We start from the raw sequence: 17,146 nt of genomic DNA on the forward strand, positions 1-17,146 counted from the left end.
CAGCTACTGTGCGTGTATCAAGCAGATAGAAAGGTCTAAACTGTTTTAACACAACAGTGATATCCTTGATTAAATACACATTCGAGAAATGTCAGACAACAGCACAAATCACATCAGGGAATGTTTATCCCCCCCAAAAAATATCCCACAATCATACATCAACAGTTGCCTTAATTGGGAGGCCTATATTTATTTTGCCTTTATTAAATATCAGACCATCATATTTTAAATCCTGCTGTTTTTGTGTCAGAGGGCAAAAAAAGGAAAGAAGGGCTGAGGATCCAGAGCAGCAAAAAAAAAAAAAAAAAAAAAAAAAAAACAGTGCTAGGATTGTTCATGGGTGACTGACAGAGACTTCAGCCAATGCCAACAAAAGCAGAGGCTGCCCTCCCCCTCCTCTCTCCCCAATCTTGCAGAGTGCTGGTCCCTCTGTGTGCTGTAGTACGTGGAGAAGAGGGAGATCGAATACTGCCTGAGGAGCCAGCCTCTCTGTGTGTGTGCTTGCGTACCGCCAACTACTACTTGCGCTGGATTTAAAGCATCTTCAGTACAACCTGCAAGTGGGGATAAAAAGCTATCTAAACTGACATTCAGGGGAAAAAAAGTGAGCAGCTGTCTGAAGCCCTGTTGAGGGAAGGTAGAAAAAGAGCTTCTGTAAAAACAAACGAGCAGATCAGAATCAGCACTGTTTGGGAAGCATGCATAATTCGGTATGTTTCGTCATCCTGTCCTGGGTGTTTGCTCTGCTTGTGTTCCCAGGTAAGACTTCTATTGCATGTTTCTTTTTGTTGTGTATATATATGTTTACATCCTAGTGTCTTCTTCAGCTCCAGGTAACACACTGCTGCAATGTTGGGACATAGCCTTTTCCTCTTTGTTTCTCTCTTTATATCATCTGTCAGCATGGATCTGTGAGACATGTTAGGTTACTCAAAAAGACATGCTATGTTGATGAAAAAGCTTTGTTTGTTGGCCAAGTTCTGCCAAGAATTCTTCCACAGGGAATGAAAAAGTTTCCTCCATCTTGTACGCTTGTCAACTTGTCATTCTTTGAGAAGATGACATTAAGTCCTAATGCCAGGTATTTCCTGCAAGAATAACTTGGAGTGAATTAAACATAAAAGACAGCAACAATATAGTTGTGTAGTATATGTACAAATGTATGTTTTCCAGCTGTCATTTGAAAGACAGATTGGTTAGTTAAATATAATAAAAAATTAAGAAGTCAGTGTCAATGAATCATAATGTACAGTAAATGATGAAGTAAGAGAAATGTGTTCATCATTGGAGCTGGGAGTGCACGAGCACTCTGAAAGGACTTCTTGACAGAACCCTATGGGCGCTGCTAGCTTTCTAGAAGACATTAGAGCAAAAACAGCTTCCTGATGGAGTCACAGGGTCTTGAAATTATGCATCTGTTAATGCAAACATGTGCCCTAAGCACACAAGATTAGGCGAAGGAGTCCAACTGGGAAATAATGTGATGCATCTCTTTGCATTTACTGTACATTTCACTGCACCTGCTCAGGTTCAGTCCTGCAAACAAGTTGTTTCAAAACCCTTTCTCCAGTTCTAAACCTTGAATCCAGATCTTCTAAGCACGTGCCTTTCTCTCTTCTCCACAGTTTCAGCTTTTATTTGATGTTACTTACACCTCGATAAATAACACCTTTGCTATTAGATGACCCACATTTTAAAAGAGCAAAAGAATTAGAAGTTTGAAATTAAATTAAACTTAGTTGCAAATCCCTTGTCTGTAATAACAGCATCAAACCTGTGACAGCACCAAAATTCTTCTTTTGATTTGCTTCTCTAGGATTTCAACTCAGCGTTCTTTGGGTGTTTGAATTTTGAGGGTTGCTTTCTCCGTACACTTCTCTTTCACCAGATACAATATACATTCAGTTGGGTCAAGGTCTGGTGGTTGACTCAGCCAGTCTAAACCCTCTCCCTTTTTTGCTTTTGCTGTCACTTTTTCTGCATAATAAAGCTTTTCCTGATTGGTCTTTATGCATTTTTCTGTAAATTAGCAGTCAAAACATTTCTGCTCACTTCTAAATTCGGTCAGCCGCTACCATCATCAGATATACCATTTATAAAGATTAGTGACTGTGTTCCAGGAAATGCCATGCAGCCCAAACCATGACACTACCTCCACTGTGTTATGCAGATGAGCTTGTTTGGTTTGGATCATGAGAAGATTCTTTCTTCTTCCACACTTAGCTTCACATCACTTTGGCAGACGTTCATCTTGGTCTCATCAAGGCCTAAAACTACGTTCCAGACGTTTTGTGGATCATCTCTATACTTTTATTTATATTTACCACTACCAAGAGTAGTCATTTAAGATCTGTTTTTTTCTCTTTGAACAATCAGTCTCACAAAAATACACAGGGGTAGTAACACACTTCTGTCAGTCTGTCAAATAGTTGTTCACTTAAAATTAAACCAGAAATTCCAAATTTTTACAATAAAATTTTAAATTTTAAACAACGTAGAACATAGTGTCTTTGTCACATGACCCAGTTTTCATGTTTTATATCCATTTTCTGATCTTAAAACCAATGGTCTTCAGAGTACAACAAAAACAAATGAATTAGCCTTGTTGTTCCAACAGCTTTTGAAGGGGACTGTTACTGACAAAGATGATGTGTCCAATCCATTATTATTAATCTCATCACTCTGTTTCAGAGTTTGCACTTGCATCACAAAACCAACATGTTGCAAACTGCTGGTTGTGTTCCACATTGATTACATTATAGCTATAGCAGTTATATCACAGATGAGTGACTGAGGCCTGGATGGAATATGACAGATTGGCTCTGGTGTTTGAAAGTTATTGCAATGCTGATCGATTTAGCCCTTTGTATTGTGGTCCAATCAGGCAAAGATCAATGGCTTTCTTCACTCCATGTATCAATCTAACATAAATGCCATGTCTCCATCAAACAGTGAGGACATTGCAAAGCTTGTGTAGTGAACTTTCCACCTTGTGAGGGAGAAGGAGGTGCACTCACTTCAGTGTAATTGCACATACACATACAAAAAGTTATATTTTCTAAAAAGTTAAGTACTTATCTCAGCCATAATTAGTAACTCTAACTGTCTTGTCTTTGTAATGATAGGACTGTTGCTCTCTCTGGATGTACCTTGTTGTTAGCATTCTTAACAAAATGACAACAGATGCATGTCACACATGTTTGTATCATTTAAAATGAAACCACAACAGATGGCACAATCAAAGGTCATTTGGCACATCATAGTCCCCTGGAAGGGAAACAATATTTTCTTAGCTTAATTAAGGCCGATTGTAAATGCATTGCCATTTGGCTGTAACTCACAGCATAAAATAAAGAAGAAAAAATGAAAATGTAATGATGATATATACAGAATGGCACTGAAATATCTGTATGTTGTATGTTGCGACACTGGCTCTTACAGTTGTTTTAGTCTCAAGGTGCACTCAGCATGTAGCTAATGTATGTACAGTATGTGCTGTATACTACACATATGTCCATTTATTAATGAGGGTTATATTGACACACACAGGCTATGCCATGTTGGAGGGTAGTGTAGGAACATGAGCCAAATTCTGTTTTAATTGCTTTGGGCTCTGACTTTGCAGTGGGCAAACTCTATGGAAATCATCCAACTGCAAATGAGAACATCAGACAGAGACATGTTGCAGCCTGTCAAGAAATCATCATACGACCAGAAAGAGTCTTGTATTTTTATTATCCCCTTTGCCCAAAGTACTCTGCAGACCTTAAGGAATTAGTTCACAATTTTGAAAAATAAGCTTATATTACGCTTGGTTCTACAGAAACACAGAAAAGCACTTTCTGATCATTAGTGGGTCTACATTATCTGTCAGTAATGTGCAAAAGCAAATGTGTTTCTTGATGACAGCCCTGTGTGTGGTTTTTAGTTAGTTGAAGGGAAAGATGCTTAAACAAAACAAACAGTGAAAAGTGAAACACAGGCAGAAAGCTCAGGTGGTAGATTCTGATGTGTCATTGACCCGTCCATTCACCCCTGCCTCCTTACACAGACATCACTCTGTAACACCACCTAATTTTGAACATGGACGGTTTTAAGTATGAGGCACTGCAGCATGAATATCCCAACTTCTGGTTCATGTTTCCTTACCTCCTTTATTCATCCAAAGTAAAGGTTTGCTGAGTGTGCATGTTCTTTTGCAGCATTGCCCTGCTTCCCATTTGTACAGATTCTGTACATTCACACCTGGGAACTGCCCAGGACCACTGCACTTTATCCCCCAACTACTGACTGAACAGCTGCTGCTTTACTGCCTTGCTCAAGGACACCTTGACAATTGCTGCTGATAGATGAAAGAGGCACTTTGAAGATTTGATGCCGTATTTTACTGATGATAAGGTTATTAAAGAACTTGTGTTTGTGTATATGTGTGTGTGTGTGCGTGTGTGTGTGTCGGGAAGTTATAGAGTTGACTTTGACATAAAACAAGCGCATTTTCTTACGACAGTGAGTTGAACAATACCAGCCAGTGTGTTTGCTGAATGTCATGCCTCATTGAAACATAAACCCTGCTGTTGGCTTTGTTTATCTTTTATTTATTGGAATTAATTGGACTGTCACTCTGACTGTATTTGGAGCCTGTAAAAAGCTTTGCCTCCGTTTTCAGTGTCAGCAAAGAACAGAGGAACGTCACCTTGCACATTTGAGGTTCTACACAATTAATTTACATCAGCAAATTAAGTTGTCCAAGTGTAAATGTGGGGAAAGTGTGAAAAGCAGTTCAAATGGGTTGAATATTCACGCTTGTTCAAAAAGGAGATTACAAATGTCTAGTCTGTCTGCTGAAAGTACTGTAAAAAGTTTAGTACGTGGGCTTGTTTAAAAAAAGCAGGAGTCACTGTAAAACATTTGCTTTTCATTTCTTTTATCTCTATTGCATTACTGTATGCATGAGTATACTTGATTCCTGAGCAGTAGTTCGTTTATACCACATCATTTAGATTTTCTCTGTACTGTAAGTATTTTATGACCATTTGATAAAAAATACCTCAAGAAATACACATTAATACACACTACACATTGTTAAAAAGCTTATGTCATTATGGAGTATGATTGCTTGTTGGCTCTAAACATTAATAGTGAAGACTAAATGCTTTTAGATTTCATGAGTTTGTATCTTTGAATATTGAAATTAAATAGACCTAACAAAATGTTTAGGGACAGGATAGAATGAAAGGGCTACAAAATTACAACATACACACCTTCACATTCACATCATGTACAGTATGTCCTGTTACATTATGTGGTGTTTTATTAATCTATGAAGGAACTTTAAATAACAAAGTCTGTGGCTTCGAAAAAAGCAATTGTGTACAGAATTTACCATAGGGAAGTGAAATCAGGATTCTCCCGACTTGCACTAACCAGGCAGTTACTCCATAAGAGCATATTTGTATAAAGTTGTTGCTGTTTACAGTGCTGGAAAAGTAGGTGTACAGTTAGTCTTTACCAGCCTGGATACTTTTGGTTTGAAATACAACACAAATTCCAAAAAAGGTGGGAAGACATGTGAAACATAAATAAAAACAGAATGCAATGATTTTCAAATCTCATCAAACCATATTTTTTTCACAATAGAACACAAACAACATGTTGGATATTGAAACTGACACATTTTAACATCTCATGGAAAATATGGAAACTCATTTTGAATTTGATGGCAGCAAGTTGGAAGAGGGGCAACAAAAGGCTTGAAAAGTAATTGTCACAAATCAAAAACAAATGGAGAAGCATTTGAAAATTAATTAGGTTAATTGGCAACAGGTCAGTAACATGACTGGCTATAAAAGTAGAATTTCAGAGAGGCAGAAGTAATGCAAATGTAAAGATGGGCAGAGGTTCACCAATCTGTTACAAACTGCGGCAAAAGATTTTGGAACAATTTAAGAAAAATGGTACTTAACGTAAAATGCGAAGACTTGAAGATCCCACAATCTACTATATGTAATAGCATCAAAAGATTTACAGAATACGGAGGAATCTCTGTGCGCAAGGGACAGGGTCAAAGGTCAAAACTGGATCCACGTGATCTTGGGGCCCTCAGGCGGCAATGCATTTTGCAAAAATTATGATTGCAAATGCAAAATTATGATTCTATACTGGACATCACTGCTTTTGCTAAGTAGCACTTCCAGAAATCAATGTCTGTAAACACAGTTCACTGTGCAGTCAACAAATGTTAGTTAAAGTTGTATCATACAAAGAAGAAGCCGTGTGTTAACACGATACAGACAAGCAGCTGTGTTCTCTGGGCCAAAGCTAATGAAATAGTCTGAAGTAAAATGGAAAACTGCCCTGTGGTCAGATTAATCAAAATTCTAAATTCTGTTTGGGAACCATGGAGTCCTTTGGACTAAAGAGGAGCGGGACCATCCAGACCATGTTATCAGCGGATAGTTCAATGCTAAACCAACTACTGCATCCATCACAACCAAATGGCTTCACAGGAGAAGAGTCTGGGTGCTGAACTGGCCTGCCTGCAGTCCAAACCTTTCACAAACAGAAAACATTTGGCACATCATAAAACGAAAAATCCAGCAACAAAGGCCCAGGACTATTGAGCTGCTAGAATCCAGCATCAGACAAGAACGGACAACATTCCTCTTCTAAAAATCCAGCAGCTGGTCTCCCAGACATTTACAGAAGATTGTTAAAAGAATAGGGTATGCTACACAATAGTAATTATCACCCTGTTCCAACTTTGCTGAGATGTGTTGCTGCCATCAAATTCAAAATGAGCTAATATCTTCTAGAAAACGGTAAACTGTGTCAATTACAACATATGATGTTGTTTATGTTCTATTGTGAATAAAATTAAAGTAAATCATTTTACAGTAAGTAGAGTTTTTACAAGTAATGCGAACGTGAGCTAACTAGGTAACTGAACAAAAAAGATAAAAAAGAATCTTTAGAATAAAAGTAAAATGTAAATAATTTTCTTCCTCTCCATTCATTTGAGTTTTCTTTTGATGCCATCTGTGCCATCTGCTGTGATGGCATAAACTCTATCTGAGTACCCACCACAATGTCCAAATTAAGAACAGGCTACATAGGACCTGCATAAATCACATGGGAGCAAAAAGGAAATTAGTTTCTTTTTAGTATGTTCCAGCTGAGAAAATTGTTGGATTTCTTCTCGGAAAATGTAATGCTGACCATAATTGACAAATGTAAGAACAGACAGTTATGCATACTGGGCAGGTAATCACAGACTGGTCAGAGTGCCCATGCAGACCCCTGTCCATTCCCACAGGTAGCCTTAATGTTGTGGCTGATTGGTAAATACAGTTGAAAGAGAAACAATGATTACTACATTATCAACATCATTATTCAGCCATGGATACGGACTTTGGTGTTATCCCTCAGACAGTCTTCATCCTGGAACAAAGTTTCCTCTCTCCTCCTGAATGCTCCATGCTTCACCTGGAGGCTGGGTATTTATCAAAATCATAGTGGCGCAAGATAAAGTTTGGGCCAAAACTCCCTCAACTATTCTGATCTGTGTGTGACTCAGACGGTATAGTGTCCACAGCTCCAGCTGATTGAGCCATTTATCATAATGACACGCCTACAGCCGACTATAGACAACATCAGTGCTTGGTTCTGCTCATTGATCCCAAGGACTCCAAATGATGGATTGCAATTATCAGTGAGTCAAATTGGTTGTGAAAATAAGCTTCTGTTTATTAGCTGTTGATGATCAGTATATTCATCCACTTCTACTTAATATTTAGGTCATCAAATGTCACTTAGACTAAATTTGATTGTAAATCATGCTAACGGTGGTGCCCGTCATCACACAGGACGCCCTGTGTAAAAGGCAGCTGAAAGTAGAACACAGTTAAATTAATTTTTGCCAATTGTTTTCGCTAAAATGTACGATGTCAAATTTCATAGTCTCATACAGTATTACTCACAGGTGACACAACCTGCGTCTGGAAAATAAGTGGAGACTTTATCACCCTGGCACCCTTCCTGGGGATTACTTCACTCATTCAGCCCCTTGGCACATTTGGATTCTGTAAATGTAAGTAAAACAAGGCCATACCATATAGGCCAAGCTTAATAATTAATAATTTAGGCTCCAAATTACAAATCAGAATAGGGTTTCTTAAAATGTTCTGTCTGATAAAATATAATCTGCTTTGGATTTGGGACATAGAGGTGTTGTCTAGAAAGCTTTACAATGGAACAATCATTGACAGCAAGTCCCCACTTACACGCAGGCCCGGCATTGTAATAACTGGGAACACAGACTAACATTCATTGGTGGGGTTACATTTGTGTGAACACTGTCTCTTGGCATCAGTGAACAATCCCTAGCAAGGATTCACTGAACACTGGTGGTTAAATGAGAGATTCACAGTCTTTGAATGGATGCAAGTAATAGATTGTCAGTGAATAGGCGACGGATGGCACAAGCAAGAAGCAGCATTCAAATGGCATGAGGCTGCAGGCCTGTAATATGAGAAGGGATTGTGAAACCAGAATCCAATTGTTTTTAAATGCATTGGAACTAGAGTATGTCTGTATTCCTATCGCATACAAATGCACTTAGTTTCATCTAGGGCTGCTTTCATTCAGACAAGACTTTATTGACTTGTTTATCAATTATTTCATAGTGCAGGGAAATCGCAGTGCCAATGGTTTGTTTCACAACAAAAGTCTATGTAGATGTGCCGAATGGCTAAATGCTATGATGACATTACATGTAACATAATAATATTATTTTTCAGCCTGGTGTGGAAGTGAGTCACACTTGGAACTTGTGTTTCCAAGTTTAAGAACATTGTATTAGGAATTTTGCAAAAAGATGTTCTGAAATACTTTTGTAAAAATTATTTAAAGAAATTAAATTATGTGAACTTCAGCAGTTCAGTAAAATCCAAATATTGAGCTGACTCATGCAGTATGGACAATTGTTAAAGAAAGATTACTTTTTTATCAGTCATTCAGTTCTTCATGTGGAATGAAGAGCTCACTGATGCCTCCACTGAATTCAGAAACAACTAACAGAACTATCTAACACTGTGACAATATACAATTTTATGGTGTTATAGAAACTGAAATCACTAACCTCCATCATGCTTACCTTAATTTTTATTATTAGCTAATATATATTACAAACATGCACTCGTTTTCCACCAAAATAAATGCTCAGAAATGTACGTTGGTGTAAAACTGCTAGTATTGTTTCTTGACTTAAGTGAACTCTTAGCAGTTCAATCAACTTCGTTGAAAGACCAAAACAAAATGACTCATGATTAAAAGTTGTAATAACAATATGAAATTAACTAACCTGTTTATATTTGCATTAAGTTAACTAAAAAAGCTTAATTGAATCCACTAAATTCCTGCATGATGTTTATTGGTATTTATTTTCTGTGGAATAAAATAAAGCAGTTTTTAATCAAAATAAATAAATGTTAAAGCAGGCCATCAAAATAAGCTTGAAGCATCTCCCCAATATTGAATTTGTTACTGAACCTGTTCACTCTATTGCTTTAATGACATTCTTGAAAATGGTTGGCTGTTGGCTATGTTAGTTTGCACTGATAGAGGATTTGTGTTCAGTGATCCAGTCTGTTGAACAGCAGTATACAGACAGACAGTATAATAAAGTACAGTTGCAGCCGGCAGTATCTGTTAGTTGCAAAGATCAATACGCTTGGGTCAAATGACTCGCCGCTTATAGTGACAATTGTTACCAATAATGCAGTGCTACAGAGCTCATTAGCTGCTTTCAGCTCATGATTTGCCAGGTAGCTGTTTTTACTCAAAGTTCTAAGAACTCACTTTCTGCTAACTGCTCAGCACAGTATACGGACATAGTTAGACACTGGCTGCTCAATCCTACACAATATTCACGATTTAAAGAGACACAGTTGTACTGTTAATGTTTACAAAGAGTGAAAATTGGAGTTATATTGACTCTTGGCTGAACGCCTCCCCAAGTTTTCCTGGTAGTGGTTAGAAAATAGTTCCTATGTCTGGGATGTTACCTGGCAATCACATGGTCGTTTCAGTAATGTAGAAACACGTTGTCATGTTATGTGCTCAGCTGTTCAGGTTTATATACTCAATTGGGACAGTGTCTGTGTGTTGACCCCAGTCTCTAAGGGTTGAGACAGATGCTAAGGACAAACTATGATCCAGTAATACAATCCAACAGTCCAATTATACAGAACCTTTTTTGCACCTTTGGGCTGTTGTCCCAGATAGAGCTCAATACTGTCCATTCAGCTTACTCCAAAAGTCAACAGATGAAAAACCAACTAATGCTTGAGTGTTCGTCAGAACAGAAACTACAGTATATTAGTCTATGAGGGGCCTTGTTGAGACTGTTGTAGAGCAAAGTTTGACAAACCGTGCAAAATGCACTAAAATGTCTTTTCTTATTAAAGGAATGTGCTTTTTCAGCTACGCTCTAGGCCTCCAGCAGTTGCAGAGGTAATACATGCAAACCCCTCAAGAACTGTGATTGGTAAGGCTTGGTTGCTGGTGGTGGACACTGTTGACAGTGAAGACATGCTTAAAGAAGCTGAACAGTGAGGATCCATAATCTTCTTTCACTCCACTCGGTAACAAACACTGAGCAAAGCTCTGCACACTGCAACTATTCTCTACACTGTGATCACTATACTCTAGTCACAGCTTCCAACACAGAGTCGGTGTATCAGAGACTGTGTGTAATTAACAGGATGAAATAGGTGTTGCCTGGATGTGGTTAATCACATATGATACACTCATCCAGTATTACTTTATTGCTAATTGCTGCATCACTTCTGATGTGTACAGTCTTTTAGCTTCAAGGACAATTCTATGGATAGTTCAGAAAGTCATTATTGTGTGTAGAACTGAACTACTATTAAGGTTTATGAACATAATGTTGGAAAGAATTATTATCTGGTCAATATCACTATAAGGTGCCTTTGTGCTGAGATTTTTCAGACCTTAGGCTGGTCATGCCTGCTGGTCAAGCTCCAGCAATTCTTACAAATTAACTCCAAGCAGAGTGTAAAAGCATATCTGCATCTCTGCCATAGAACAGGAAGCAGGAGATGCAGTAGCACTTTACAACAGGGATAGGAGTGAGAGGAGGCAGCTAAAGAAAAAGAAGAGTGTTGGGCAAAAACCAGATCAAATTGGCCTAGGGAAAGAGAAAAGTGTGACTTAAAAATTTTGACCAGATATATTTGTTGTTAGATTTTACTTAAAAAAGGGTACAGTTATTGTGGATTTCTGAGGGAAACAAGTATACTTAGGATACAAGTATATTGGAATATTGGAGACAAAGAGAGGCGACTGAGCAGGGTGAACGCTGTACAAGTTATATAAGTTATATATAAGTCAGCAAAGATTACAGCTATGATTTTGGAGAAATGACTTTAGAAGGGAGTGTAGTAATTTTTGTGGATGCAGAAACCCTGCTTGTGCTTCAATCTGACACAGCCCCCATTTTTGAAAGCAGAAAGTATATTTTCATGATTTTGAACCTTAATTTTATACACTTGGTAATTTGTTTATCATTCAAATTTAGCTGGGTGATAATAACACATTTTCCTGCACAGTGACAAACCCAGAATTCATGTTTATTTATGCTTTATGCTTTAGTAAAATACAAGCACCTCAGAACTGAGGTCAACATTAGTTAGACTTCATTATAGTTCAGAAGTAAAATAATTTACATACAAACCAAAATAGGAGCTTATAGAACACTGTGGTTTGTTATAAATATCAAAACTGCTCAGCAATAAGCACATTTACATTTGAAAATATCGAATTACAAAATAAAGCAGCAATTTTTATAACTGCTAAAGACATTTTTCATGCAGAAATTATTAATATTTTATACTATTTTACCTATGCAATTGCTGAAGAGTCCACAGAGAAATGCCATCTACACTAACAAGGGTGTGGCTTGTAGGCACATACTAATTGCTGCAGACAGTGCACGCACAGGTGGAGAAGGTTTTGGAGCTATTAGGTTTCCATGTACAGTACAGCTTAGGTCTTTCTAGACACGATCCACAAAGGCAGGGAATTTATTTAGTCAAATTAGAAATAGACCTACAGGTTAAACCATGAGCTTTACTCTGCGAGAGTTATCATAATCATTTAGGAACTCCATGACTTGCAATCAGCAACAAAACAACCTACTAAGGTTCTCTCTGCAGTACATTATACCTGCTTCTCCAGTAATGAGTATGTAATCATACTTGCTTGTGAAGGGCTACATCTATGGTGCCCTGCCATATGCATCATTTCAGCAGTGAGTGTTAGACTTGCCTATCGACACAATCATACACACTCACATGCCTCATTTAATAAAAGAAACCATGTGTGCCATTCAAAAAGAATTCACTTTTGTTAACTGCCAGTAGAGTGTTTCTGAATGGATTCACAGCAAGGTCATGGCTCTGTCTCGCTGGTTATACAACTACTGGAAGCGTATTCCCCTGAATACTGAAAGAACAAAAAGGTTGTAACTGAAAAGTTACAAAGTGGAGGTCACAACGCATAACGATAAGAAAACCAATCATTATGTTTAATGAATTAATCAATATTTTATCATCTCATCACTCTGCATTCAGTTGTACCACTTAGTTCCCTCTGCAATGTTGTGTGTGTTTGGAAATGGCACTCACCTTCATTAGCACTTCCCTTGGGGTGCATGACCCTATTATGTAATGGATGAGTTAAAGCAATAATGACTCAGGCACCATTAAAGTTCAATTTGTATAGTTTTTAAAATTGTAATCTTCCTTTGTGTATATCAGCAACACATCTGTCATCTGTAACATTTCGGTTGAAGATTCATGGATATCAAAGGGCTGCTAGTGGTCTAGGACTTAAGACGAACTTGATTGTGTCCAGCCAGGAGCCCCCACTTCTTGTCATCTCTCTATTCTCTAGCTAATAAGTTAACCAGTACCTTTTAAAAGTATGTAAACACTCTTGCGCCAACAATTGCACACAAATGCATGCAATTTGCTCTTTTTGATAAAATCATCATGACTTCAGTTATAGATGGTCTTTGGTTTTCACCTGTATGGTGAGATTTCCCTATTTCCACAACTATAGCAATCTAGTTAATACAAATAACACACTCTGTTCAGCTACATACAACACATTTGAAAAGCACTGTGTGAGCTCATGACTAGTAATGATGGGTTAAAGGTAAGTTATGAAACCATTTTTTGAAGCCACAGTCTCCATGTTTCTGTGCAAGCAAAAGCAAACAAATGGATTAGACATACTGTGAGGATAAAGCAACACAGCAGAAGTTGTGCATATTTTTTTCATGCACACAGCAGAATACAAGAATCCAAAAGGTCAAGAACATCAACCTTTGTGAAAGAAATGTGAAAGAAAATAGTGTTGCTTCAGGATGTTACCACATAAAAGGGAAATGAGAACAGAATCATGAAAAAGAAGTTAAGTACAGAGGAGAAGATGTCATGTGGAGTTCACATACAAACTATGGATGTCACACAAACTTTTACTGTAGGAGATGAAACACTAGAGTATCTCTGCCTTGGCCTTGCATCATTCAAATAATCTAAACCTTAAAAACTGATGCGTGCACATTACCTACATTACTGTTACTGGCGTAACTTTGGTTCCTCTCGTAAACAGCCGTTATATTGACTAAGGCAGCAAACAAGACCTTCTATGGAGCTACTGTACAGGTGCCCAGCAACAGCAGTGTTGATATTCAGGTCCAGGGATGCACTGCTCGAAACAGGCTGAGAAAAGTCTTTGCCATCAGCAGGAAGCAGTGAGCAGAGTGCAAACAAGGTGAGCTGGAGTGTTGAGTGTTGAGAGCCAATCTCTTCTTTGGTACAAAACAGTTAACAGGAGCCTGCCAGCTCAGAAGTTGTTGTTTGAAGGAAAGAAAGGCTAGACAGGATGACAAGGTGTTGTAACCTCTTCTTGTCATTTGAAGCATCAAAAAAAAAAAAAAAAAGTTAAGTTCATGGTTCCACAAAATGCAAGAAATCAACCAACTTTGTCAAATTAAACGAAATCTGAATGTCTGAAATACACTAGTCAAGTAAAAATCGTTCATTCTTTAGCTGGTTAGACAGTGTGCCCCTCAAAGCTGGACTTAAACTAGCATGATAATTTGCTCACATACTGAGTACTTATCTGTCCTGCTGAAGGGAAACAAAAGGACACAATATAATGTTAAAGTGCTAAAGCCATCTAATTATGAGTCATGTCTGTTGGGAATATTTTCCTAATCTTAAAGCTACCATATGCTACTTAACTTTAAGCTGTCATTTGTATCTTGGAGGATACAAACGTTTTATTGAATTTATGAGTGTTACTGTGTTATTGTTTACACATAAAGTTAAAATTAATTATTTACAGTATGTAGAATGTCATATTTAATAACTATAGCATTTGTTAATTTCAAAAGCCTCGTGATTTAACTGATTTATTGTATTAATTATATGAAACGACATACAAATAAATAGAGCAAAAATAAGTTAGTCAATGGCAGAGGTTAGCGTGCGGCTTGACAGGCCAAAATGCTTTATAAAAAAATATTTATGCTCCTTATGAACTTTCTGTTGTAAGTTGCAGTTTGAATACAATTTAAAAAGGGTAATAAAAAGATAGGGATTTCAGAATTTAATATTTTGTTCTTAAAGATTATTCTAACAAAAACTTAAATTGGCGACATATCCCAGGAAATATGGAAAACTACATGAAGTGTGTTTTTTTTTTTTTGTGAAAGAAAACGGCAAATCATCCATTTTTGAACTTGTATTTATAACTTTGCCTATTTACGGGGAGGCCATTCCTCCTTTTCACTAATCCACTATGAGCTTCTTCTAGATGGATGAGCCATCTAACAGTGTTGCTCAAAAGCTTTTATTAACCAGAATTGGCACCGGTGCAGAGATCCAGATCGGACTTCATTGGAGGCATCAACAGCACCTCTCCACAATAAACTGATGTGTTTTTGTTACTGATACCACAAATGAAGAACCTCAGGTTCAAAGCCCTTCTTGTGTTAGGAGGAAAGAAGAAAGGGAATTGTGAGTGTGAATGGGTGAACGAGAAGCAGTGTACACTGCTTTGAGTACCAAGAGGTAGAGTGCAGACCATTTATATCAAACCATAAAACTAGTATATTGTATTCGCCTATATAATATGAAAATGTCGGTTCTGGCTCTTGTCTGTCCATCAGCTGTCAAACTGAAAACAGAAGATTGCAGGCTGTGCAGAACCACCAGGATAACTTTTTTGTGTCCTAAGTATGCATGAGACTAATGCAGATGGTTGCACAAGCTGCTATCAACAGAATTGGCAGAAATGCTGAAAAATCAAATGACTGGAGGTAAAAACTAGGAAGGCCACCTGCCTGACAAATCCATTCCCTTAGGCGAGAGAAAGGAGATGAAAAGAGGCAGCAAATAGATCAGCAGCACCGCTTTTCACATCAGAAAAGAAGGTAAAAAACATTTCAGGTCCAGAGAAGCCAGAGCAGTTCCCCCAACTGAGCCGAGCGTGCCGAGAAAAGCCCGGCTATCGCTTTTTAAAAAAAAATGGTTCAAGCACTCACTTGGCTTCTATGTCCTGTAAAACTGGCTGGAGTCCTCAAATCTTCCAGCTGAAAATAAAAGGCTTTGTGAGTACCTTGAATCAGTGGAAAGCTTTGAGCAGCAGACACAAGGAAAGCTGCTAAAGAACTGAAGCTAAAGCTAAAGCTAAAGCCTGGACTCACTGGAAATCTAGAGGAACTGATCGAAAAGAGACACCCACTTCAAACTTCAAGGTTTTGTTAAGTTTCCTGAGTGTTTAGATTGCCACAAGTGTTTGATTTATTTGTTAGCGTGTGTCGGGGCTTATGCGCATCCGAGTGTGTGCTTGTCCGTTTGATGCATGGCTCTTGGCTGTATTTGTAGTCCGAGACAGGACAGTACTTTCTGTTTGATCATAGATCAGAGGCGCTGCGTGGCCATCAGAGTTCTGTCTGCCATTATTTATTGATGAAACAACAATTTCAGCGAGACTCCCCACCCTCCCTCCACCCCCTTTACATCACCAGGACAGCTCAGATCTTCTGGCTAATAGACAAGCCCTGAGCTGAATATGAAACCTGCTTGTTTCTCATACTTCACAACAACAAGGTCATAAAAGGGTAGTAATCACTGAGCAGTGGGCACATCGTATCTATCAGGAGGACAGAATCGGTTCGGAAGTAACAGGCAGGAAAACAGTTAAATCTGATTTAAAAGAACCATTTATTAATATGGTTTCAACCAGTTAAACCCATTCTGTATAATTAAACTGAATAGTCATACTATTTCATCAATGTAGCTACTGTGAACACACTAAGGCATCTGATACAAAGAAACTTCTGTTCTCATTTTAGACCCATCAGCTGGGCCTGTTTTCTCTTTCAGCTGTCACATCTCATTTGGTGTTATCTCGCCTTCAGCAATGCAGGCGCCAGCCCCTCAACATTGTGTCACCGCTGTTGGTGCTGCTCGGACTTCCACGGGGCAACGATGAGGTCATATTTGTTAAAAAGGAACATCTTCCACTGGGCAAAGTCAGAAAGGATGAGCCAGTGAATTAGGAGGCTTAGGGATAAGTGATACTGGTTGTAGTGCACGCACAATGTCAGGCTTGTTTTCGACATAAGATTTTTTAGTCAGAGGCGATATTAGTTAAAAGCAGGGACATTTTACAGTTACGGACGAATACCCATTTATTTATAAGACATTGCTGATTTTGTGTCTGGGAGATGTTACCTATGAACCAGAGGAGCGCTGACCCAGGCCCACTTTGTGCATCTTATGTATTACCATTACATTCAAGTCACTGTCAAGGATTTACTCTTTGTGAAAAAACATTCCGTAAAAATATCCAGAAGGTCAGTTCACTCTACAAAAGTAATAGAAAAATAGGCTGTTTTTAAACTCCAAGCACAGAGTGTAGCTGGAAATCAACATCTTTCTATAGTTTGATTTAACTCAGTTTGATTTGTATGGCTCGAGAAAATAATAAAAAAAATGTCTTGTGTATATACAGCAGTAAATGGTGAGAAAATGCTTAAGGAATACGA

General features: G+C 38.1%; 1 protein-coding gene across 1 annotated transcript in view; it reads left to right on the forward strand.

Moving 5' to 3' along the window:
• The first annotated feature begins 433 nt into the window (after window positions 1-433).
• opcml (opioid binding protein/cell adhesion molecule-like) overlaps window positions 434-17,146 on the forward strand; it is a 342,103-nt gene continuing 325,390 nt past the window's right edge. Inside the window, exon 1 of the mRNA XM_067494419.1 lies at window positions 434-759. Within this exon, the coding sequence (XP_067350520.1) occupies window positions 699-759 (61 nt within the window). The 5' untranslated portion in view covers window positions 434-698. The remainder of the gene's footprint in view (window positions 760-17,146) is intronic.

The sequence above is a fragment of the Channa argus genome, chromosome 24, assembly GCF_033026475.1.
Source record: "Channa argus isolate prfri chromosome 24, Channa argus male v1.0, whole genome shotgun sequence".
NCBI lineage: Eukaryota > Metazoa > Chordata > Actinopteri > Anabantiformes > Channidae > Channa > Channa argus.